This window comes from Diplotaxodon limnothrissa, linkage group LG16 (genome assembly GCF_057381915.1).
Source record: "Diplotaxodon limnothrissa isolate DT_005_m linkage group LG16, D_limnothrissa_male_GT1.1, whole genome shotgun sequence".
Classification (NCBI taxonomy): domain Eukaryota; kingdom Metazoa; phylum Chordata; class Actinopteri; order Cichliformes; family Cichlidae; genus Diplotaxodon; species Diplotaxodon limnothrissa.
The window spans coordinates 3,443,957-3,468,277 of record NC_140611.1 but is presented as its reverse complement, the minus strand read 5'-3'; the positions used below and the strand labels follow the sequence as shown (position 1 = coordinate 3,468,277).

The following is a 24,321-nucleotide window of genomic DNA, read 5'->3' as shown; positions in this document are numbered from 1 at the left end:
AAGTAGAAGTACAGGTACCTGTGTTAAAAAAATACTGCAGTATTAGTTGAATTACTGAATTAACTTCTTTATGCAAGTAAAAGTGACAAAGTACCTAAACAGGAAAATGGGTACAGTCAGGGGTTAAAGTGAGATCTGCCATGTGGGGGAAACTGTAGTCTTGTCACAACTAACCATAATTTCTAATGGGAGCTCTAGTAGATTTTCTTTGTGTACATGCTGTAATCCGCTGACCTACTGCTCTTTGTGGATTTACACAACTGAATTTGCCACCATGTACAGTTTCAAGAGCCAGCTTGGCTGAGTTCCATTTTCTGCACTAACAGTAAACTTGATAATGTCTTTACACAAGACTATAGTTGGTAAAAAAGGGGAATTCACATTTATTTTCACTGCTGTAAAAATAAAACAGCGTGATTCTAGCTTTGTTTGTTAGTGTGTAAAACAAATCTGACGACAACTCCCAGAAAGCTCAAACTAAGGTGACCCAGCCCCCAAACAACTACAAACCTTTGTGGTTATCACAACAAGCAGTGTTTTGTGCTTAATTACTAAGCAATTTAAACAACCTAATATATGTTAACAGGGTGAAAATAGTGTTTGCTGAAGGATGTACGTCTTAAGGCAGCTGCAAACACGCTGACAAAGCGCAGAATAAACAGAGAAATGTAAATATTAGTGATGTGCGGATCGATCCTGAAATATCGATTCCTCCGATACCAATCATTTATGTTCTAGAATCGATTCTCACATTAAAATATCGATATTTTAGTAATTTAGGGTAAATTTGTAGTTTATCATTAACAGGAACACAGTGGAAAGAAACTATAACATTCGGATTTTCTACATTCAAAGGAACTACTTCCCCTTCCGCCTTTCATAGTTATGGGCGAAATACGGCTGTATAAATGTCTTGCAGCCGCTGGCGTGCGCACTCACAACAATGGCTGAGTGTAATTGGAGTCATGTGTGGACATATTTTACCTCCACAAACAGCTGAGACGTGGTTTGCGATACATGTGGCAAAAAAGTGCTCCAAGAGTGAGGTGTTGTGGCCATACTTGCCAACCTTGAGACCTCAGAATTATGGAGATATTCAAAAGGGCTGTCACCGTTATTATTGACCGGCCTGGAAACAGCAGGAGTGTCCAAATTCAGAGGTTGCTTCCACCTGAGGACTCGGCCTTCGTGGTCTAAAGAAAGCCGGGGTACGTCATGCGCTTCCTCGGTGGAGTGAAACTCTGCCATCTGCTCCTTGCTCTCTAATATAACCGGGCGCTGACGTAAACTCTCCACCGTCTCTCACTTCTGTTTAATCATTTTCAGTTTGACGTTTATTCAGCTGTGTGGAATAATAAAGTTACAATTAATTTAATCTAATCTAATAACTTTAATCTCAGCCAAACCGATTTACTCACGAACAAATAAAACACTGAAAAAGCCAAACAATAACATTTTTAAGTTATCAAAGTGACTTGTACATCATGTTTAACCTGAGTGGTGAAAGACCGCGGGGGTTTGAAGACGATGTGTCGGTCGGCTCAGATGTTTGAAGTTCACACAGCTACATTCTCACCTGAAAAGTTTTTTTGCGACCCAGGAAGAGAAATAAGAGTAATATTAAAACTAAGTAGCTGCCGCCATTGTTGGAAACTGGAATTGGCAGGGCCGCGCTATGAATTCTGCAATATGGTTTTTCAATTCTGTTGTCCGGGTGGAAAATCAAGAGAAATTCGGGAGAATGGTGGCTCCGGGAGATTTTCAGGAGGGCACTGAAATTCGGGATTCTCCCGGAAAAATCGGGAGGGTTGGCATGTATAGTTGTGGCAACATCACTAACCTTGTCAAACACCTCAGAGTAAATCATATCACAGAATATGACGAGCGTATGTTGAGACTGAAGAGGAGGACAGGGACAGGTGCTGCTGGGGCGAGACAGACGTCTCTCACAGAGTGCTTTAGTGCTGCAGGCAGGCAACGTGTTCAAATAGGCACAACTTCAGTTTTTTATTTCTATATGATGAACTCTGCATTATTAAGTGATAAGAACAAGTAATCTGATGTCCTGTGATCATGATGACGCTATAATTTGAAATACAATAAATAAAATAAGTTTTTGTATAAAGTATCGGTATCGGATCAGTATCGTCGACACCATCCTGAATACTACTTGGTATCGGATCGGAAAGGAAATCAGTGGTATCATCACTAGTAAATATTTCCTGCCAGCAGGTGTCGCTCAAAGCGGAAGTTTCCGTTTCGGTGGGATCACATGACTGTCTATGTCCGGGTGAGAGGTGAGGTTCTTGGTTTGAATACGCTGACAACACCAGTTTGTGTTTACACTCTTAATGTTTTATTTCTGACATTTTCTGAACGAGGCAACAGTTTAAGGTACGAACGAATGAATGTATGTTTCCTGGTGTTAGCATGCTGGCAGAAGAAGTGTGCTCCCCGTAGTCAGAGGACGAAACGGATTGTTGGAGCCATATTAGTCAGACTCTGGGATTATATCCGAGCAGCTACCTGCAGAGGGGAAAACTGCGCTTCCACGTTAACGAACATCCTGCTCAACAGTCAGGTAGTTAGTAGCTAGCTCATATGATGAGGAGGAAATCACGCCAGACCTGCAGAGAGACCAACCTCTGTTATAAAACGTCCTCCGCTTTATTTTGCTCTGGAAATAACGCTGCATAAGTATAAAACCTGCTTAAAACGATTAAACGCCTCAAAAGTCCTTCATAACCTTTAAAACACGGTGACCGTTAAGCGACGTACGTTGATCTTGACACCCAGTGTCAATAACGTAATGTACACATACGTCTCCATCCGGTCAGCTGCTACGCCAAATATGGATGTGAGCGTTAATGCTTCCCAAAAGCTACGTGGATGTTGCTAATCCTGGTACCCCAGGCAGGTTATTTACATTCAGCACAAATGTAAAGAAATTTGTGTTTTCTCAGTTATTTCTTTATTGTAACAATAATTGACGGCCAAGCATTTCAATAAAACAGAGGCAGTCAGAAGAAAACCGTTTCCTCACCCTGTCAGCAGCAGTTAGGAAGTGCAGCCAAGGTTTGCAGGACGATGTGGCCGAAAGCTCTCGACCCAGACCGAACAGACTGCACGCAGCCAGACGGCAGTGCCGGTGTTTGCAACATGTGCACGGAAACCTGAATATGTGAAGGCACAAGTTCAGCGAATGGTCCAAATTCAGAGTTAGGGTTGTTACCGCACCAGCACTGACTACCAGTTAACTTCTAGTGACAATAGCAACGATTAGTTGACTGGTTGTGCACATCCCTAATCTAAAGTTGTTATGGTTGTGTGTAACTTTTAAATGCCCTATTTGCATCAGCCAAGTCAGCGCTGTGTGTTTATAATTTACCTTGATTGTGTTTCATTTCAGTTCAAGGTTGGACACAAACGCCAAACAGTCGTGTGACATTAGTATGTAGTTTTGGAGGCATCTCAGCTTTGAGGGCTGTACCATGAAGTAAGTTCAGCATAGCTAGTTTGGATCAGCTGGCTCGTCAACACCTGAAATCGCAGGTGGGTCTTACAACAGCGGTTTTCATATTTCCTGCTTCAGTCTCTGCGTGCACTTGCATAAAATCTGTGTGAGACATGTAAGTTTAGTTCTGCACAGAATGAACTGATTGTGTCCCTCCAGCTATGTCAGAGACATGAGGAGGAGTGGGTGATGGAGATCTGTGAAGACCATACAAAATACAGCACAAAAGATTTGCTGCCTTTTCTCCTTTGCCCCATTGCGCGCGCGCGCGCGCGCACACACACACACACACACACACACACACGGTCGAATAAGAAAGCACCTTTTTTTTGCCAAAAAAAATTTATTGTTTATTTGTGTGTTCCCCCCCCCAAAAAAAAATGTAATTAATTCACTCATTTGCTAAAGTCATGTGTGTCTCCTGGTGCACTGCAGACAGGTGGACTTCCAAACATGGAAGAAGAGTTGTTGATAGGCTGGCAGGAAGAGAAGCTGCATCTTAATCAGGAGGTGTGTCGGCTGCAGGAGGAGCTGGCAGAGAGTCATGCTGAAAAAGATGAGCTGGAATCCAGGAACAGAGCTCTGAAGGACAGGGTGAGAAGGGGCAGGGGAGTTTTGCTGATCATTAGACGAAGTTAAGCCTTTACATCTTTCTCTCTCCATCCTCCCACCAGCTGTGGCGGTCGTTGTCTCCCTCACTTGCTCTCTCTCTGCAACTAGAGGGTGAGCAGAGGGAATGGAAGAAGAAGGTAAGGGAGGGGAGAGAGAGGGAGGCCAGGCAGGCCCTGCTGATCCACAGGCTCCAGAACAAGGTGAGGCCAAACAGTAGTGCTGTACTCATAATTGGAGTAGATGCAGTGGGAGATGGAAAATATACTGATTGTGGTTTTATTGTAGGTGTTGGAATACAGAGAACGATGTCAGCATTTGGAGCTTCGGCTGCAGGATAATCATACACAGATGCTCAGCACCGAGGTCAGACTCAAGTAATAGTATTTGCAGTACCACTAACACACTGTCTGCTACGATACAGTAAAACTACCACAGTGAGTGTCGGCATACAGCTGTTGTGTGTTTGCTTTAACAGAGAATCATAGATGACTCTCTGGAAAGCGCCGTTCTCAGACTGGAGGAGGAACAACAGAGGTAAGTGGAGATGTCTGTCTGTGCTGGGTTAGACCTGCTGTGACCACATGAATTTAGACCCTCAAGTTCTGGTGACACGCCTGTGTTTGGAAATCAAAGCATGTAGAACTTAGAAACTATGATTCCCACAGTGTGCTGTGCATTGTCAGTATGTAGAAAGTACTGTGTAGTTTGTCTAATGAGCCTGGAAAGAAAAGCGTCTGGACTTCTTTAAGCTGCAGGTGTGTGCTGGCTCAGAAAAAGTCAGACATGCGAGTTACACCTTACAGCAGGTCTCCAGGGGAAGAAATAATCACCTGTGACAATCTCTGCTTCATACCAGCAAACGGTGGGAACAGTACAGAGGACTAAGCCCGAACTTGCCCCGCCCTCGTTCGTCTTCGGGATCATTTTAAATACCACAGGTGTCATCATTTGCTGCCGTTTAAAAACAGCATCCTCACTAACCTGTGGCATATATCCATCTGTGCTGATCTGACTCTGATCGTCAACTATAATCAGAATCATTTATGATTTTATTCATTTTTGCTCAAAAGTAAGTTAATGTAAAAGAGGTCGCATTGGCCTTACATGTAAAATGGACTAAAGAAATGGTGTGATGGGGTGAACTTTGACCCCAGAGTGTGATTATGTGCTTATTCAAAAACAGCATTCTGACTAAGGTTCAGCATACACCACTCTGTGCTAAGTCAAAGTATTTCCTGTTATTTTCAGGTCTGCAGGCCCCAAACTGCAAAACGAGAAGAACATGAAACACAGCATTAACAATTTATACTGTATAGTTTAAATAACTGGGATCATTTTGACCCCAGAGGATAAAAGCAGGGCAGCATCAACAACTATTTATTGTTCTTGCTTTTAAGATGTTTCAGAAGTTCTCATCATTTCAAAATTGTGCAAACGTTTTCATGCAGCTGTGCACCAAAAGTGAAACTCTGCAAAGTTATCAGTGCTAATTACTGTCAAATCATTTTGCTGCTTCCTCCATGCCAGCCTCAGGCATTGTACATTTATGTGTTCATCAGTGTTCATGTTGGTCTGAATACTGAATTTTACAGAACACAACAAGCAATGTCAAAGTACAGAGAAGCTGAGGAACAAAGCTGTCAGGACCAGCCTGATGTTAGTTCACATTTATTATATAGTTCAGTGTAGTTTTTATACACGTCTGTGTGGTTAGAATGAAAAAAGTTCATGTGGTAAATTCAGCTCTTGATAGGAGGCTGAATCAGCGTTTGAGAGTTAATGCAATGATTTTATTTCTTAGGGTAATTAAAACATAAACGTGTATTGTTACTCACTCTAAGGAAACATTGCTCTTGCTACATGCATAAGGACACTAAGAGAGTCTCGTGTCTGTCAGTCTGCTCCTCGGTCACTGGAGGAGCTTCTCCTCCTGAAACATGAATGAAATTCCACTTTCATGCGTCTGTTTATTTGAAAAGCAAACACAGGAACCATTTGTATTGAAGTTCTCCAAAGCTTTGTCTGAGTAAAGGTGCATCCATCCACTGAAGCTTGCAGTCCTTCATCTTTGTTACAGGTTTTCTTCTAGTGGCCAAAAGTCATAACATCATTTTATTGTATTTAAAAAGGCTTTATCAAACCCAGAGCCAGAATTACTGCTATAGCTGTTTCATTTAATGAAGTTCACTTATAATCGTGATTGTTCTACACAAATATTGTCAGTTTTTTCATGACAGTTTAAAAAAGGAGTTTGTGGTTTTATTTGAAGCTGCTGATTTAATAAATTGTCTCCCTCCTCAGGTCAGTCAGTTTAGGTGACACCAATAGTCTCCTTTGCAAGCAACTTGTCCAATCAGAGCAGGCCAACCACGCCCTGAAGGAGGACCTCCAGAAGCTGACGAATGATTGGATGACAGCTGTGGAAGAGGCAGAGCAGCGAGAGGCTGATTTGCAGAAAGAGCGAGAGGTCTGCAGTTTAATTGATTTTAAAAGTGACCATTCAGATGGCAGTTATTGTGTTTCTATATTTGTGTGTGTGTGTGTGCGTAGCGTCGGCTGTGTCTTGTGGGGGAGCAGCAGGCTTGGCTGCTGTCTATCTGGAGATCTGTGGCTGCTCTGAGACGGGACTGCCACGCTATGAAAACGGCTGCTGACAGGTACGTCTGAGGCGAGGCTGCTTCACTCAGAGCACCGTCTCTACAGTTGGTCCAGTTATTAGCACCACCAATCAGCATTCGGACGAATTCAAAGACCCTAAAGAAGAGAGAACTTTAGAAGAGGACAGGGTTCAGACCGTTTTCAAAATGACCAACCTGAGCTTGTAAACATGCTGACCCACCTGTCTGTGTCTGCAGGGACCTGTGGCAGCTGAAGGCCGAGTTTTCTCGCCTCTCATCCGTTCTCCTCTCCAGCTGTGACTCTGTCTCCTCCTCTCTGAGGCTCAGCACACTTTACATTAATCCTCTCTCCTTCTCCGCTTCTCCCCCTCTTCTCGCTTCCCACTTTCCTCCCTTTTCATTCTATTCTCCTCCTCCGTCCTCCAATCTGGCCCTTTGTCCTCCGAACTCTTCTGCACCTCCTCTCCTCTCATCCACAATGCGAATCTTTTCTTTGGGAGAGTTGGAACTCAAAGAGGAGAAGGATGAGGAAAGGAGGGACGAGGACGAGCAAGGCACTTCAGAGGTGAAGTCTGTTCAGGAGACTCAAGTTTTACAGCTGCAGCAGAGGTAAATTAGCTTCTACCAGACGTTCAAACACATCCTGCACCTCCCTCTGTTCTCCTCTCGATCATTCTCCTTTCTTTGCCAGGATTGAGGCGCTCACTGGCTCACTGCAGACCGAGGTCAGTCTGAGGGAGGAGAGCGAGAAGGAGGCCGAGAGACATAGAGTAATACAGAGAAGCCTGCAGTCTGTGAGCCATGCTGTGATCAAACTGGTGAGTGTGTTATGTTGGTGAGATGTCCAAGGACAGCGTTTCTATTGTCCTGTTTAACGAAGTCAAATAGAAACTGGATCACTGCTGTTGTTACATAAGTACAGTTATTATTGAACACGTCACCAGTTTTATCAGTCAGTCTATTTCTGAAAGGGGTGTTGGCCAGTAACAACCAGTAACAACCAGTAACAGCCCATCCAATATTCAAAGACATCAAACCATAGATGTTCATACATTAATCTGTAATAATGAGAAATGACACAGGGGGAAATATTAAATACTGAAATGTATTTAATGCTTTGTTGGTGACGACAGCTTCAAGACACCTTTTGTATGGAGAAATTGCTCAGGTGGGATTTTTGACGCGTTCTACAAGCAGCTTTTTAAATCCTGAAGGTTGTAAAAAGAACTCAAGTGCAGAGATTTTCATTTGTATTCAGGTCAGCTGATTGGCCGGCCAGCTGTAACATCATCTCTGAAACCAACTCACCGTCCTCAGCTGTTTGTTTTGCTAAAACAATTTACCATTTATTATATATTCGTCTCTATGAAGCATGCCAGTGCTGTATGCTGAAAAACAGCCCACAAACAGGATGTTCCCACCTCTAGACTTCACTGTGGGTTTGGGGTTTTGGGGCTGATATGCGGTGCCCCTTGACATCCAAACATGGTGGATTACGGCATCTACAGAGTTCATTTTTGGTCTTGTCTGACCAAACTAAAGTTTACACTCACCATTTATAGGCATAGAGACTTCCAGAGACCTTACACGTGGAAATCTTGCCACCACACTGGGAGAGCACCATGAGGTTGTCCTCAGGGTGCTGTATCACTTCGCTCCCACACTGCAGGCTTACTTGTGGTTCCTGGGATGTTCAAAAGTAGAATGGGAGGCAGAGCCTTGAACTTTCAGGTCCCTCTTCTGCGGAAGAAACTCGCAGCTTGGATTCAGGAGACAGACCCCATCTGTACTTTTAAGATTAGGCCTTTTTGACAAAGCTTGAAGTTGGGGCTGGATCAGGTGACCCAGCTTTATTTAAATCCCTGAAAGTGATGACGTCTCTCCCAGAGCTCTAGTTCAGGGACATCTACCTGTATCTTGTAGAGAAACGCTCCCCTTATATTGATGCCAGGATTAAAGCTTTCAAAGTGTGGACAGCTGTGTGTTTTCGACCTAGATGGGTAAACAATGCCACTGTGTAGGAGACGAAGAACAAGAGGTTGTTCACTGTTGAAGCACAGGTTAGCGCTACATAGCTAGCTTCAATGAACTCGCACTCGTCTTACGTTTAGTTGACTTTGATATTTACTGTGTAGGGTTAGAAAAGTTGTGTCATAACAGTGAAGTTGACAGAGTATTTTTCCGACGTCAGTAAATCATTCCTGCAGTTTGAATGAGCCACCACAGGGTTGCTGTGGAGAAGCAGGGATCGGTGCGATTTGGCCCGTAAGGCGGGGTTAGGAGAGCTGTGTTCACATACGGGTGCCATACTCTGTGTTCCCTCTGGCAGCTGTAAACGAGCGTCAGTTAGTGCATCCACCAGCTCAGCAGCTGTCTGTCACTTTTGCTATTTTAAACTAAAAGATGTTTGAAGGATCCCTGGAGGGCAAAGGATGCAATACCGTTTTGCCCTCCAGGTGGGCGTGTCCCAGTAGCTCTGATGTCACGTGGAAGCTATGACGAGTCTGCGAGTGTGGGCAGGATTGGACACAAATATTGTGGGAGTGACAAACGGACAGGAGGGTAATGCTCAGAGGTAAAGTAGCCCCATGCATGGCTCTACTTCCCATGATGCAATGAGCATTCTTCTCTCACCATGTGTTTATACACCACTCTGCATTTAACGGAGTTATTTTTAATCTCTGGCTGTTTCTCTCTGTTATTGTAGGGTCTTTACCTTCCAATATACAGTCTATGAGGCGGCTGTTGTTGTGATTTGGCACTATAGCAATATAATTGAATTCTTGCAGTAGTTCGTGTTGATGGCTGGTCTACATGAAGCCCTAAGAGCCTCTGTCAGCAGCAGTAAGTGAAGCATTTGAAATTAGCTTGTGTTCTACTTTGTGTTCAGTCCAGAGTCCTGACCTCAGCCAGCAGTCAGTCGCTGAACATCTCCTCAGAGGGTGTCCTTAGCCTGGATCTGTCCTGCTTGCTTTCCGTCCTGTCTCAGACTGAGAGCGCCCTACAGTGGAGAAATGAGGAATTACAGGTAAACAACACAATATAGTTCTTATATGCAAAGTCACTACTGTTTTTATGATTGTGTCAGTGTAGCCACAATATCTGCCTCCTGATCCCTGATTGTCTACAGGTTTTCACAGTTTCTGTTGGATTGTGTGTCCACAGGTGTTTGTACTTTGCGTCGTAATAAAATGACGGTAAAAGGCTCCGCCCACTTCCTATCCATGTCTTACCATGCAACGACTCTGTGAATGGACTGGAGAAGTGTAGTGGTAGAGTCCTCCGTCAGGAATGAGATATGTGTGTCGACTTTTTATTCTCCCTTAAAATTATTATGCCATAACGCTGCACAGAGCAGCTCTGCTAACAGGTTATGGGCCCAGAGCAGCAGTAAAGAGATCCTGTAACTGCCAAAGGAAGGGCAGCGTTTCCTGAAACCGCAAGTTACCGGCAGGTGTTAAAAGTTTGGCACGATTGAGTGAGTAAGCGTTTTTGTGCATCATGAGCAGACGCACGGCAGAGTCGGGCAGTCGATATTCCCGTTTGCAGTTTGATGGAGATGAAAGGAAATATGAGATATGGGAAACGAAGTTCCTTGGTCATCTCAGACTACAAGGTTTGAAAGATGTCATCTTAAAGGCTGAGGGTGATGAAGAAGCCGATGGTGAAGATGATGACAAAAATGCAGAAGCATATGCAGAGTTGATACAATTTCTGGATGACAAAAGTTTATCGTTAGTTATGAGAGATGCAGTTGATGACGGACGGAAAGCCCTAAAAATTTTGAGAGGTCATTATGCAAGAGTGGGCAAGCCAAGGATCATAAGTCTGTACACCGAACTTACTTCTCTCATAAATGAAAAGAATGAAAGTGTGACGGACTATATTATCCGAGCAGAAGCAATTATCACAGCGTTAAAAAATGCGGGTGAGTCATTAACTGATGGACTTCTGATCGCAATGATAATGAAAGGTCTACCAGAGACGTTTAAACCCCTGATTGTGCACGTTACACAGAGCGAAGCAAAAATCACATTCTCAGAGTTTAAAGTAAAACTCAGAAGTTATGAAGAAACCGAGAGAATGCGTGCGGCTGTAACTGATGACAACGTAATGAGGACAAAAGTGCAATTAGACCAGGATTCTACTTCATGGCGAGCAGATGACCGAAGATCAAAGAATAATGAGATTGTGTGTTTTAAATGTGGACTAAAGGGACACACTGCAAGAACGTGCCGATCCAGAGTATGGTGCAGTTTTTGCCGGAGTAGTACACACAAAGATGCGACCTGTAGAAGGAAGCTAAGACGGGATGAAGCGAGAGGGGTTGTGGAGAAGGACTACGCGTTCAAGACGGGCTCCGAACCCCAGAGGGTCCCGGACGGCGGCCAAGAGATGCTGAATAACCAGCTACTGGTGGATACGGGAGCGACGTCACATATCTTTACGAAGATCGAGAGTTTTAAGACTTTTGATGACACATTTCGACCCGAGGCTCATTGTGTAGAGTTGGCTGACGGAAGGCGGAGCAGAGGAGCTGCAAAGCGGCGAGGAGATGCTGAGATAAGTATGATTGACAGTAAAGGACGCAGTCACAAGGTCACATTGAAACAAGCACTCTACATTCCATCGTTTCCACAGGACATTTTGTCAGTAAAAGCAGCTACTAGTAACGGAGCCACTGTGGTTTTCAAACACGGGGACAGTTTTCTTAAACATGTTGATGGAACAAAATTCCCTATATATGAACACGAGAGACTGTTCTTTATAAACACTGTGCAAGAGTTTGAAGAGAAATGTAATGGATGTTTTGATATGCAAACGTGGCATGAAATTCTAGGACACTGTAATTATGAGGATGTTCAAAATCTGCAAAATGTCGTTGATGGAATGGAAATTAAGGGTAAAATCAACAAAAACATGCAATGTGAAGCCTGTATACAAGGGAAGTTTACTCAAACTAGGAACCGAGAACCAGATGAAAAGGCCAGGGCAGCATTAGAGTTGGTACATACGGATTTAGCTGGTCCGATTACGCCAAACTCTAAAGAAGGGTTTAAGTATGTTCTGTCGTTTGTTGATGATTATTCAGGTGCAACATTTGTATATAATCTGAAACACAAAAGTGATACAACTCAAGCAACTGAAAGATTTATTGCAGAGGTGGCGTCATATGGGAAAATCAAGTGCATTCGTTCTGATAATGGAACTGAATTTACAAGCAGACAGTTCAGAGATTTATTAAGTAGACACGGCATTAGGCAGGAAACTTCGGCGCCATATTCGCCTCATCAAAACGGAACAGCAGAGAGGAACTGGCGTACACTTTTTGACATGGCGAGATGCATGTTAGTTGAGAGCGAATTGCCAAAGTCTTTATGGCCATATGCAGTACAAACCGCGGGAGTGATTCGGAACCGATGTTTTAACAAACGCACACGTCAGACAGTGTATAAGATGTTAACTGGAAAAAGACCTGATCTTTCTAGAATGAAAAAATTCGGATCATTGTGCTATGCTTATAAACAAAATAGGGGAAAGCTGGATCCAAGATGCGACAAAGGTGTTTTCTTGGGATATGACAAAAATAGTCCAGCATATTTGATCTATTTCCCAAAAACCGGGAAAGTTGAAAAGCACAGATTGATAAAAATACTAAATCCCGCGACAATGGATCAACAAACACAGAGTGATCAGATGTATGAAGATGAGGTTTATGAATCCAGAAAAGATGGTGAACCCAAACAGACGAAGGATGAGGATATTCCAGATGGTAGTGAAAGCAGTCAAACTGAGTCCGAGGTTAAAACCGATGATAAAGTAGATGCTGGAGCCACACGTTATCCATCCAGAATCAGAAAGAGACCTGATTATTTGAGTGATTATATCACGGATGTGAAAGAGTGTGAAAATGAACAGATGCAAACCAGTGTTGATTATTGCTACAGATTGTTGTGTGAAATACCCACATCATTTAGCGAAGCTATTGTGTCAAGTGAGTCAAAAGAATGGGAAAAAGCGATGAATGAAGAAATCCAATCCCTTAAGGAGAATGACACATTTACTTTAACCACTTTACCAGAGGGTAAGAAAGCAGTGGGGGGTAAATGGGTTTATGCCGTTAAAAAGAACTCAGACGGATCAGACAGATATAAAGCTCGATTTGTGGCTAAAGGTTTTAGTCAAACAAAAGGAGTTGATTATGAGGAGACTTTTTCACCGACTGCTAACTTATCGAGTGTGAGAGTTTTGATGCAGAAAGTGGTTCAGGATAACTAGGGCTACGTTCACACTGCAGGTCTTAATGCTCAATTCCGATTTTTTGATCAAATCCGATTTTTTTGTCTGCTCGTTCACACTACAAATAAAATGCGACAGCAAACGCGCTCTAGTGTGAACGCTCAAAGCGGCCCGCATGCGCAAAAGAAGATGTCACACACAACGCGCTCTGTTTAGACCAAGAACAAACAGTATTGTTTGACTGATGGCCGTTAATATAAAGACTTCGGACTTTACGTTTCCCAATTTTTGCTTTAAGTTATTTTGTTATTTACATAATAATGTAAATAACCTAATAATGATCCTTATTGCTGTTTAAGAGAGGAGCGGTGCTTCAAAGGATAGCTGCAGATTTCTGTCAGAATCTGCAGATTATACAGTACAAATAAAATGTTTACGTTGTCTTCCCAACAGTTTCACTGACATCTACACTGGATGGCTAGGAAGCGTTCGCGATGTCTTCTCGGGCGCTGATAATTGGCTTCAGTCTTGTGTCGGTGACGTAAAAGGCGGATTTAATGCGACTTGACCGTTCAAACAGCAGTCGCTTTCTAAAACATCGGATATGTATCGGATTCAGTACCACATACGAAAGTGACCCAGATCGGATTTGAAAATATCGGATTTGCGCCGTTCACACTGTCATAGCATGATCGGATATGGGTCGCATAGGGTCAAAAAAATCGGATTTGATGCGCTTTCGCCTGCAGTGTGAACGTAGCCTAGGTCTACAAGCATACAGTGATGCAGATTGGGCATCCGATGTTTCTGATAGACGCAGTATGACAGGTTATTGTGTAAGCCTAAATGAAAATGGTCCTTTGATATCATGGAAAACCAAAAAGCAGACAACTACAGCACTATCAACATGTGAAGCCGAATACATGGCATTAGCAGCAACAGTTCAGGAATGTATGTATTTGACTTATTTGATTCAAGATCTTGATGAGTTTGAGTATGAAATACCTATGATATTGGAGGACAATCAGGGAACAATCGCTTTGTCAAAAAATCCAGTGAACAGACAAAGATGTAAACACATTGATGTGAAATATCATTTTATAATGACCTTATAAAATGATATTTTTATAACCGCTGTACATGAAAGGAAAGTGCTCATTGATTACTGTCCAACTGAGTCAATGGTAGCAGATATGATGACGAAACCAGTTTCAAAGTCTAAGTTAGAAAAATTCTCTGTATTTGTGTTTGGAATGTAAGATGTTTTTTCCGGAGGATTGTTTTTCCCCAACCTGTGTACAAGTGGGGGTGTTGGACTGTGTCCACAGGTGTTTGTACTTTGCGTCGTAATAAAATGACGGTAAAAGGCTCCGCCCACTTCCTATCCATGTCTTACCATGCAACGACTCTGTGAATGGACTGGAGAAGTGTAGTGGTAGAGTCCTCCGTCAGGAATGAGATATGTGTGTCGACTTTTTATTCTCCCTTAAAATTATTATGCCATAACGCTGCACAGAGCAGCTCTGCTAACAGTTTCACACCAGTTTGTTGGAAAGTGTGTATTTGTCATGTGAAATACTTCAAAGTGCAGGTTTTAACACCAAAGTACTGAAGTAGTTAAAATTGTGTATACTGTTCAAAACTTCATGTTACTGAGTGTTGGCTGTGCAAACTGCCAGGATTAGTCCATCATCTTAAGGAGTTGTCTGTTTAGGCCCAGACTCTGCTGTAGTGTGTTACACTGATGTTCATGGTTCCCAGACAAAACAAGTCTGTGTGGACAGCGCTGTGCAGCTGATCCTAAAGTGACATGACAGCGCTTCAAACAAGTACGGACGGCTACATTGTAACTGAAAATGATCATTTTCACACATTTCTGATAAATTCAATTTTCCCTTAATGTTGTATTAAAGCGTAATTTTGTTGTAGGACAGCTCCTTAATTTTAACCAATTTAAATAAATTACATGAAATAAAAAATCATTATCACATTTAAAATATTGCAAATGTATTTTAGATGTCTAAAGTTACTCAGCCTGATGTTCATTATACAGTCAAAAAGCGGCACACGCACGCCTGCAGTCTGAATCAGTATGGTTATGTGTGTGCTAGTCAAAAGCCTTACTGTGTGTGTGTGTGTGTGTGTGTGTGTGTGTGTGTGTGTCAGGGGGCACAGCGATCTCTGCAGCAGCTCGGTGAGCAGAGATCAGCCCTGCACCTGCGACTGAAGCAGCTGGAGGACGACAACCAGCAGCTACACACACACAAACAACAACAGCAGCAGGAGCTCGGCCACATTATGGACGTACTGAGCAGGTTCACACAGAGAAAATCAATTCAGATTTTTTGCTACACTTTTGTGTAATTCATGCTTGTAAATGAATTAGTGAACGACACTGACAGAGTTGACAGCTCTGTATTTACCGATGTGTGTGACAGAGAGAAGGAGACGGCGTCCTTCCTGCGTCTGCAGGTCGAGGAGCTGCAGAGGAGGGAGGAAGAGCTGAGGAGAGAACATCACAGACTGAGAAAGGAGAAAGACGAACAGGAAGAGAGGAACAGACAGCTGCAGACAGAAATGCGCAGACGGTACTCAGCATAGGTCACCACTGCACTGCACTGTGCTTTACTGGTTCATCATCAATGCACTGGTTTTGTTTCAGAGTTGAGACTGAGGTGTTGGAGAACGTCCAGCTAACAAAGCGGGAGACTTTGACCCAAGCAGAAATGTATAGTCTGAAGGTAAACAGGCTCAGTCACTCAAGCAGTTTTTATACCTGAACTGAGACGGAGCAGTGATGTGATATTTTACGTGGAGACCAAATATCAGTCAATGAAAAGCATAATAAACTCCTGCGTCACCATTCTGAGAGAACGTTAGCCCAGCAAACGTGGCATAAATCAACAAAAACCATCCAGCATAGAATGACAGACCTGCCAGTCGGACCCCGTTCAGTTACAGACTGATGACTGGCTGTGTGAAAAAGGTGATAAATCACATTAAATGTGATTCAAATACTACGCTTACTGCAAAATGTTAAAAATCACAATCATATATTGTGAAACTATCGTATTGTGGGCGATTTAGCTTTTCTTCCATTTAGCACACAGCAGGAAATGGTCCTCTTCAGAAACTGTTGTCACTAAAATAAGTAGTGCATCATTTAAAACAGCTGAACATCTTCTGGTGTCGTCGTCCTCTTTTCTCGCAGGGAGCACTAGAGAGGGAGCAGCTGGACAAGCAGCGAGCCGAGGAAGACGCTTCTGATATGAGAGATGCCTTACAGAAGGTACAGACATGACACCGAGAACGTGTCTGTCCTCAGAGGAAGACTCGTAGCTTGGTCATTTGCATAGAATGACGCTCTGGCTGCCATCTTTGTCTCATCAGTCCAGGGAGTGCGTGTCGCGTCTGTCGTTGCAAGAGAGCGCGTTAAGACGGGAGGTGGAGGAGGGACGGGATGCGCTAGACAAGCTGTCCACCCTGAACTCTTCTTTGGCCTCAGACAAGAGAGAGCTGCACAAACAGCTGCTGCAGGTACTCCTCCCTACATGCCCCTCTCTGTGGCTTCCAGCTTTAGTGTACATCATGTAAGTCAGTTCATGTGTCTGTTACCAGCTGGAGTCTGAGCTGTCAGAGGGCCAATCACAGCTGCAGGCTCAAAGGTCACAAGTCAGTTCCCTGGAGAGGGAAGTCAAGACCCTAAACATGGATTTCAGCAAGCTCAGGTGAGGTCAGTTTGCACCCAAGTCGTCAGGCCAGAACAGTAAAGTTAATTTGATTTCAATCCTGAATAATTAGTGTGAATTGTGCTGTGTCTGTTAGAGTACAGAGAGAGGCTGAGGAAGATGCTGTTCAGCAGCTGAGAGGACGAGAGCCAGAGGAAGACGGGAGCTTTCCCTCTGTGGGTGAACAGCAGGTGGATGACTGGTCCTTTCAGCATGCCGCAATGTGTGAGGAGCTGAAGGAGGTGCAGGACCGGCTGGGGCACGCAATGCAGGAGGTGAAAAATGGGAGCATACAACAGCAGGAGCAGCTCAGAGAGAGTAGGCGACTACAAGAGGAGCTGGATAGTCTGCAGAAGCACAAGGAGCAGCTCGAAGTTGATCTGCAGGAGATCCGGTGCTGAGCACGCGAAATAAACTCAGGGTTTGTTTGTACGGGTCGCATCATACTGACATCCTGTTTCTCTCTGCCTGCAGGTCTCTGTCGCTGTCTGCCCACCAGCAGCTCAGTGAGCAGCAGAAGCGTCTCTCACAGTCAGAGGTGGAAAAATGTCAGCTGAACACACACATCCACACTCTGAAGCAGGCCAAAGACACCTTACATGGTCAGTGACAGTACGCCTAAAGTCATAATATCAAACCTTTAAGAATAATGAAAACATATAAATGTGGCACTTCAAACCAAATTCCAAAAAAGTGATGAAGATATAAAAACAGAATGCAGATCTCATAAACCAACATTTTATTCACAACATTAAACATGTTTGAACTGAGAAAATGGGCCTGTTTTAAGACCACTATTAGTCGGTAACACATCTCAACAAAGGTGGCATCAAAAGGCTGAAAAATAAACAGCACCAGAGATTTTAGCTTAATTGGCAACATGATTGAGTATTAAAAGACATCTTAGAGAGGCTCTCTCCCAGGGTGACCGAGCTCTGACTTGCCTCTCTTCAACCAGCTTCTCAGATGTTCGATGGCTTTATTGCTTCACAGGACTCGTTGTAGTGACTGGGCCCCAGAGCCCCTACACCCCACCTCCACAGGTTTGCAGCATGGCTTTAACCCCTGCCTCCAACAGTTGGCTACCACGTCTGCTTATTTCCCCTCTTTCTTTCCTGAGCCTCCTCTAAGCAGCTTTCCCACGGGACAAGCAACATGACAGGTTTAGACTCCTCAGACAGCAGCAGGCTTGAGTGTGCTGATCACAGTCCTGTCTCCCTCCAGTCTCCCACTGTTCCCAGCAGCCTGTCTCGAGACCACAGCTGCTCTCCTCCTCGGACAGAGTTGTGAGGATTGACTCGATAGCTCTGAGGACAACATGTCTCAAACTTTCTAACGTCCACACACACTCTGATTAAATGCAGTGTGAATGAAGTCATCCCAGTGAACACACTCAAGTGAAACATATCAGTTGTGCTGACATTAATAGGAACAACAGTGATTTTCATGTAAAGTACTTTAGTTGTATTTAAAACTTTTTTTGTCTTTTTAAAGGGGAGATCCAGTGTCTGAGAGGCGAGCTGGAGGAGATGATGTCCAGGGCAGAAGATGAGAAGAAGAGGAGAGAGATGAGTGAGGAGGAGAGGAAGGCACTGCAAGAGGACATGGAGAGGATGACAGAGGAGATAGAGAAGCTGAGGAGGAGGAGGAGGGAGGAAATGGAGAGGAAGGATGAGACGGAGACCGAACAGGAAGAAAGGAGTTTCTTTAGTGAGAACTCGGGGAGAAGAGAAGGAGCTGAGGTGCTGAGGATTTGCATTGAGGGATTAACTGAGGAGGTGGAGGAGAGGCAAAGAGAAGAGGAGAAAATGAGGAAGGAGGTAATAGAGATGAAGACTCGAATCAACCTCATGATAGAAAGAGTACAGCGATTAGAGGGAGAGAAGGAGGAACTGGAAGAGGAGGTAAAGAGGACAGAGGAAAGGCTGAGAGAGGAGAAGGAGTTTTGGGAGGAGAGGAGAAGAGAGGAGACGAAGCAGAGGGACAGAGAAGTGGAAGCCCTCTGTGAGCGGATGGAGAGATTGAAAAGGGAGGAGGAAAGGGAGAAGAAGGTGGACCAGCTGAGGACAGAAGCTGAGAGGGACAGATGGAGGGTGAGAGTGGAAGAACAAGAGGAGGAGATTAACAGACTGAAAAAAGAAATCTCAACATCACAAGAGGATGAAAGGAGAAAGAAAGACAAACTGCTCGAGGAGAAGGAGGAGGTGGTTGCAAAGCTGCTCGAGAAGCTAAAGGAGAAAGCGGCGGAGGCAGAGCTGATGAGGCAAAGGCTGAATGTGGCCAATGAGAAGTTTAATGAATTTAAGGCAGAGGCGAAATGTAAGGAGCAGAGCCTGGAATTACAGGTGAGGGAGAGAGAAGAAGTAGGGGAGGAACATCGGGAACATCTGAAGGAGGGGGAGGAGGAAGGAGAGAGGGACCATCGAGAGGTGAATGCCAGACTAAAGCAAAAGGAGGTGAGAGGAAGTAGGAAAGGTATGGAAAAAGATGACACGATCTCCTCCCAGGTTAGGGAGCTACAGGAGGGACAGACAAAGAGCGAGGGAGCAAGGAAAAGAGTAAGAGAAATGGAGGAAGCCCGTGACAGGCTGCAGGTGGAGATAAAGGAGTGGCAGGAGAGGGCAGAACACAGCGAGAGTGAGGCTACAAAGCTTAACCATATCTGTGTGGAGCAAGAGGAGGAGGTGCAGCGGTTAAGAGCTATACTGGAGGAGAAGGACGAGGAGAGAAGAGAATGGGAGGCACTAAGTAGAACCGAGAAAGAAAACACGAGGAGACTGCAAAGTAAGCTGATGGAGGTCGGGGAGGAGAAGAAGAGATTAGAGGAGAAAGTTAGGGAGGCCGAGGAAGAGAGAGAAGCACTTAGGAGAGCTGGGGAGGAGACAAAGAGGCTGGAGGAACAACTGTCTGAAGTAGAAAGTGACATGAAGGACCAAAGAGAGGTGCTGAGGAAGACGGTGGAGGAGAAGAGGAGACTGGAGAACACGCTAAAGGAAGTTCAGGAGACGACGAAAGGAGAAATGGATGAGCTGATGATACTGAGGGAAGAGAAGAAACGTCTGCAGGATAAATCGATAGAGATGGGAAAAGAAGCTGATGGACCAATGAGAGCCAAAGAGCAGCAAGCAAGGCTGTTGGACACCGAGGAGGAGGAGGCGTGGACTCTTAGGAGGGAAGTGCAGAAGGAGATGGAGAGAAGCAATCTAGAGATGTCGGTGCTTAGGGAGGCGGTACAAAAGGAGAAAAGAAGGAAGGAGGAGGCACAAGATGAGCTGTTAAAATGGAGAGAAGAAGCACAATATCTCAGAGAGGTGTGGGGAGAGGAGACGCAGGAAGAGCTGAGGACGACTAAGATGGAGTTACTGGTTATTAAAAAAGAGCTGCAAAAAGAACAAAATGAGAAGGAGCAGATAAAGGAGAAGCTACGGAGGACGGAGGAAGAGGTGACAGCTCTCAAGGAGGAAGTGCAGGAGATGGAAAACAACAAGCTGACAGAGACGAAAGATGACTTTCCTCAGGAGGAGTTGAGAGGAGTGAAGCAGAGCGTGGAGGTGATGGTGCGAAACTCCCTGCAGGTACTTCAGTCTGTCAGTCACACAAACACTGTAGAAACACAGTCATCCTGACAGTGATACTGCTTGAACTGAAGAAACCAGCCTGAGGTCAAACTGCTTGAACCCTCTGTAGCAGGGGTGTCAAACATACGGCCCGCGGGCCAGTATTCTGTCAGCTCCAGCAGTAACACGAACCATATATCAGTAAGAAGAACAACGTGCTGTCGTTAAAGTAAACCTCGTGTACTCACCGTTTGTCGTCTGTACGCTGAACTGAACGCTGGAGTTATTGTGACTAAAGCATTCTGCATGACTGAACACAGGATGTACAATCACATCCAGCCTGAGAGACGACACGTCAGCGAGCCTGATCGTCATCACTGCTGAGAATCCATGCAGGCAGGGGTGGGACTTTATTTTGATAGGCTCACCATGTGGCCAATCAGATGCACAGACAAACTGGGATCATACCATTACCAGTCTTATGGAATCTCAAATGGTTTGACTTTCCAAAAGACACCAAGTGTAGGTGTACAGGACAGGTACGTAGAAAGACGGGAGAGCAAGCGTGTCGGGAAATAGTGAAGGAAGGCGTGAAAACGTGCAATGAGCAAACATCTGGCTGCATTTCAGTGACACTGGGTGTCTGGATGAGTCTGTGTGCTTGAAGCCATTTGATAATTCTTAACTTGTTTGATTTCTCACCACAAACAAGCACGAGCAGAAATTTTGAACTTTAACTGTTTGTTTTTCACTTTCTGCTGTAGAACGACTGCAGTTAAAAACCAAAGGACTGTCTGGGCAGTAGGCTGCCAGGACTTTGTCTGTAATTTTGCACATTTCTCAGCCCGTGAAAGTTTATCCATTAGTCAGACCTCAGATTCAGGAGGAACAATGTGGTTTTCACTGTTGTCTCAGAACACCTGACCAACTCTTTATCCTCTCAGGATATTTGAGGTGCAGGAGAGTTTGCACACGTGTGGGTTTTGGCTTGGAGAACTTGGGCAGTTTCTTGGGCAGTGTCCTATTGGGAGTATGAAATGTCTGGCCTGTTGTTACGGGCCACTCTGTCCCTGTACAACCATAGCGAGGGCTTGGTTCATATTGCCGGCAGTAAGACGGTTTCATTTTTGGTGGGTGTTTGACTCTGTCAGGCTCCCTTTTGTCATGATTGTGTTCATAATATTTATGCACAGAATATGTAGCTATAGCCAGGTGGTGGAGGGTCTCCCCCTCGGTGGCCTCAGGATTTCGTCTTTGCTTTTGTGGACGATGTGGTTCTGTCGCCTTGGCGACCTCCAGCTTGTGCTGAAGCGGTTCACAGGCTGGGATCCCATGTTTTACAGTTTTGGGTCGTCGATCTGTAGTTTATAGCACTCTCCCGTGTCCCTGTCTTCTGTCACAGCAACAAACACCAGTGACACAGTGCCAGTGAAAACCACATGCCCACCCATCATGATTCCAGCTGTCCACCCAGAGATTATCCAGATATTGTTTTTTGCAACCTGGAATGATCTCAAGACTCTTTACAAGAAGTAACAAAGAAACAGGTTATACCTGTTAATGAGTGAATTCTCTAACTGAAGCCTAAAACGTGTGTAAGTCCTCGTATAGTGTTTGTTCAATGCCTGAACTCTGCTATCAGATCAAACTGTGAATAATAGCACTGCCCCACTACACTGATCATTCAAACTTGTGTTATCAAGGATTTTATTGAAGTTGATCACAGGGTGTTAAATGCTTCTGAGCTGAAAACGTGCTACATAAGTTCACAAAGATCTGGGGTTGAGCTTAAGCATTATTATAAATAACGTCATCTTGTATATGGGTTGCATGTAATCGCTATGACGCTGTTCTGTTAATTTGACATTGTAATGTAACTGTTTTTATTGCTGATGTGCAGGTGGACACTCCGAGTCAGAGCACAGAGGAGATGGAGGAGGACCGGGATGGAATCGGATTAGCTGGATCACAGCAAACAGATGCAGCTTTGGTGGGCTATAAAAGGAGACCCCAGCAGGAGGAGCAGAGCCCAGTGGCCACGTCTGATACAGAGGTCAGTTTGTGGTCATGCTGTCAGTGCAGCTGTACTCAAAGTGCATCGACAGGAAACGGGTTGTAAAGTGGAGCTGTGTGGGGAAAATGTGTCTGCAGGGTTTGAAGGAGAGACTGACGGTCCTGCAGAGTCTGGTGGCTGAACTGGAACTGGATCAGAAACGACTGAACAAGAAAAACTTTCATCTGGAAAATCAGAAAGACAAACTGAAAAGAGCGACACACACACTGAGAGAGACGCTGCAACAGGTATACACAACAATGAGACAGGTACACGTGCACGCACCCAGAGAGACGTCGTGTACACTTCTACATTAAGCCACAGGTACACAGCAGGATGCAGTTTGTCTTAAGTGACCTGAGTTGATTGCAACCACATCCCAGCAGATGTGCCGCGGAGCTTTAAAGAAACGTTGCCGTGTCTTTGCTCCACGTCACGTAAAATAGTGTTGGATCTATTTTTAACACAAGAAGTGTCGAGTTGCACACAGCAAGGTAAAGTGGCAAGAACTAGGACCCAGGAGCAGCACAGAGAATCTGGTCAAACTATGTTCTGATATAGGATATAATCTGGTCACCATATTTGCTCCTGGTGTAAACAAAGGGCAAAAGAAGTCTGAGTCACAGACCCAGTGTGAGCCTAGGACGAGACAGATTTCAATATGCAGAGACACCACCTTGGCATACTGAGGCACACAACACTAAGAAAGGTATCCAGATACACAGCAGACACACTGACGTGAGTACACATTATTGTGTATTTCAGGTGGAGGAAGAGCGCTCGAGGCTCAGACAGCAGCTGAGTGAGAGCATCCAGGTGAGACACACAGTTCCCTTATTACAGTAATAATTACAGGTTGTGTTAGTGTAAGTGCATTTGTCCAGACTATGAGGTGTGTGTTTGTGACAAATGTCAATAGAGGCACGTGTGGTTGCAAACCTATTGTGTGTTTTAGGGGTCTTTAACCACCACAGAAGAGCAGCAACTGAGGAGCAAAGTGAGGGAGCTGCAGGACCAGGTGAGTGCAAAGCACCAAAAAGACTTCCTGGTGTTCTGATGTCAGGTGGGTGCTGATGATGTCTCTCCTCTCCTCCAGGTGAAGCAGCTCCAGTTTGCACTGGCTGTCGGTCAGCAACAAAGGGCAGAGTTCATTCAGCAGTCCTCCCGAAACAGCCAGTCAGTGCTCTCTCTGAGACTTGACCTCAGTGATTCACTAGCAACTATCACACAACATCCAATCCCATCCATCCTAGAGTCTGAGACACAGCGATTGGATCGTAGCATGAGGGAGGAGGAGCTCAGAATGTCCTTCAGCCAGCTGTGAAAATTCAGGACCAAATGTTCTTAATTACTTTACACTCATTAAATTGAGAGGTAGAGCCGTCTTGAACATTCAGGTCTCTTCTCTGTGAGCTCTTTACCTCATGTTTATTTATTTAACCTTTATTTATACAGGCAGTCCCACTGAGACCTGCTGTCTCATTTACAATAGAAAGTATAGGCTCTGCCTCGTACTCATCCAAATAGAGCTCTTCCTGTCAGAGGATTCAAAGCAACTAATTAAAACCAGCCAATCAGAATACAAAGGGAAATAATGCACATACACCTGCTTTTCTTGCTATTAAAGCCAAAACAACCTTTTCTGCATTGTTAGAATTACACAGAATTAACACGATTTAATAACAGTTCTGGTGATTATTGCTGCATCGTAGACATTACTTTGGTCTTCTTCTGTGACCTCATGGTTTCTTTTCTCTGCATCACACAAAGCAAAGAAATTCTTATTTTTCAAATTATTGTCAGTGTTTCTGCATATTTATTCTTCTGTTTTTGTTCTGTGGTTATACTGGTCATGTTTCACATGCTGCCACTTTAATACTTTTGTCTCATTTTAGTACCATTATTTCTGTATACAGTCATGTAATAACAACAGCACTTTTTACAGCCACGAAGCTTAAAAAGCTGATAAACGTTTACAGTCCAACAATGCCGCTTATTT

At 44.3% G+C, this 24,321-nt stretch overlaps 1 protein-coding gene across 1 annotated transcript; it reads left to right on the top strand.

Annotated features, from left to right (window-relative positions):
* The first annotated feature begins 2,404 nt into the window (after nt 1-2,404).
* On the top strand, nt 2,405-24,030 carry LOC146615573 (uncharacterized). Its single transcript, XM_085374478.1, has 24 exons — nt 2,405-2,584; nt 3,950-4,108; nt 4,189-4,326; nt 4,412-4,489; nt 4,602-4,660; nt 6,428-6,593; nt 6,677-6,783; nt 6,982-7,353; nt 7,436-7,562; nt 9,635-9,772; nt 15,151-15,299; nt 15,423-15,572; nt 15,647-15,725; nt 16,196-16,273; nt 16,375-16,521; nt 16,603-16,712; nt 16,810-17,106; nt 17,187-17,314; nt 18,207-20,287; nt 22,170-22,322; nt 22,421-22,570; nt 23,088-23,138; nt 23,278-23,340; nt 23,419-24,030. Exons 1-24 carry the CDS (start codon nt 2,405-2,407, stop codon nt 23,644-23,646), a joined length of 5,388 nt encoding a protein of 1,795 aa, XP_085230604.1. The 3' UTR covers nt 23,647-24,030.
* Nucleotides 24,031-24,321: the final 291 nt, after the last annotated feature.

What these genes read in the sequence shown, in the direction of transcription:
- LOC146615573 (XM_085374478.1), top strand. Translation starts at nt 2,405, where the DNA reads ATGAATGTATGTTTCCTGGTGTTAGCATGCTGGCAGAAGAAGTGTGCT. An exon ending in ACAGAGCTCTGAAGGACAGG is followed by an intron (nt 4,109 to 4,188) that starts GTGAGAAGGGGC and finishes TCCTCCCACCAG; the next exon opens with CTGTGGCGGTCGTTGTCTCC. An exon ending in TCCACAGGCTCCAGAACAAG is followed by an intron (nt 4,327 to 4,411) that starts GTGAGGCCAAAC and finishes GTTTTATTGTAG; the next exon opens with GTGTTGGAATACAGAGAACG.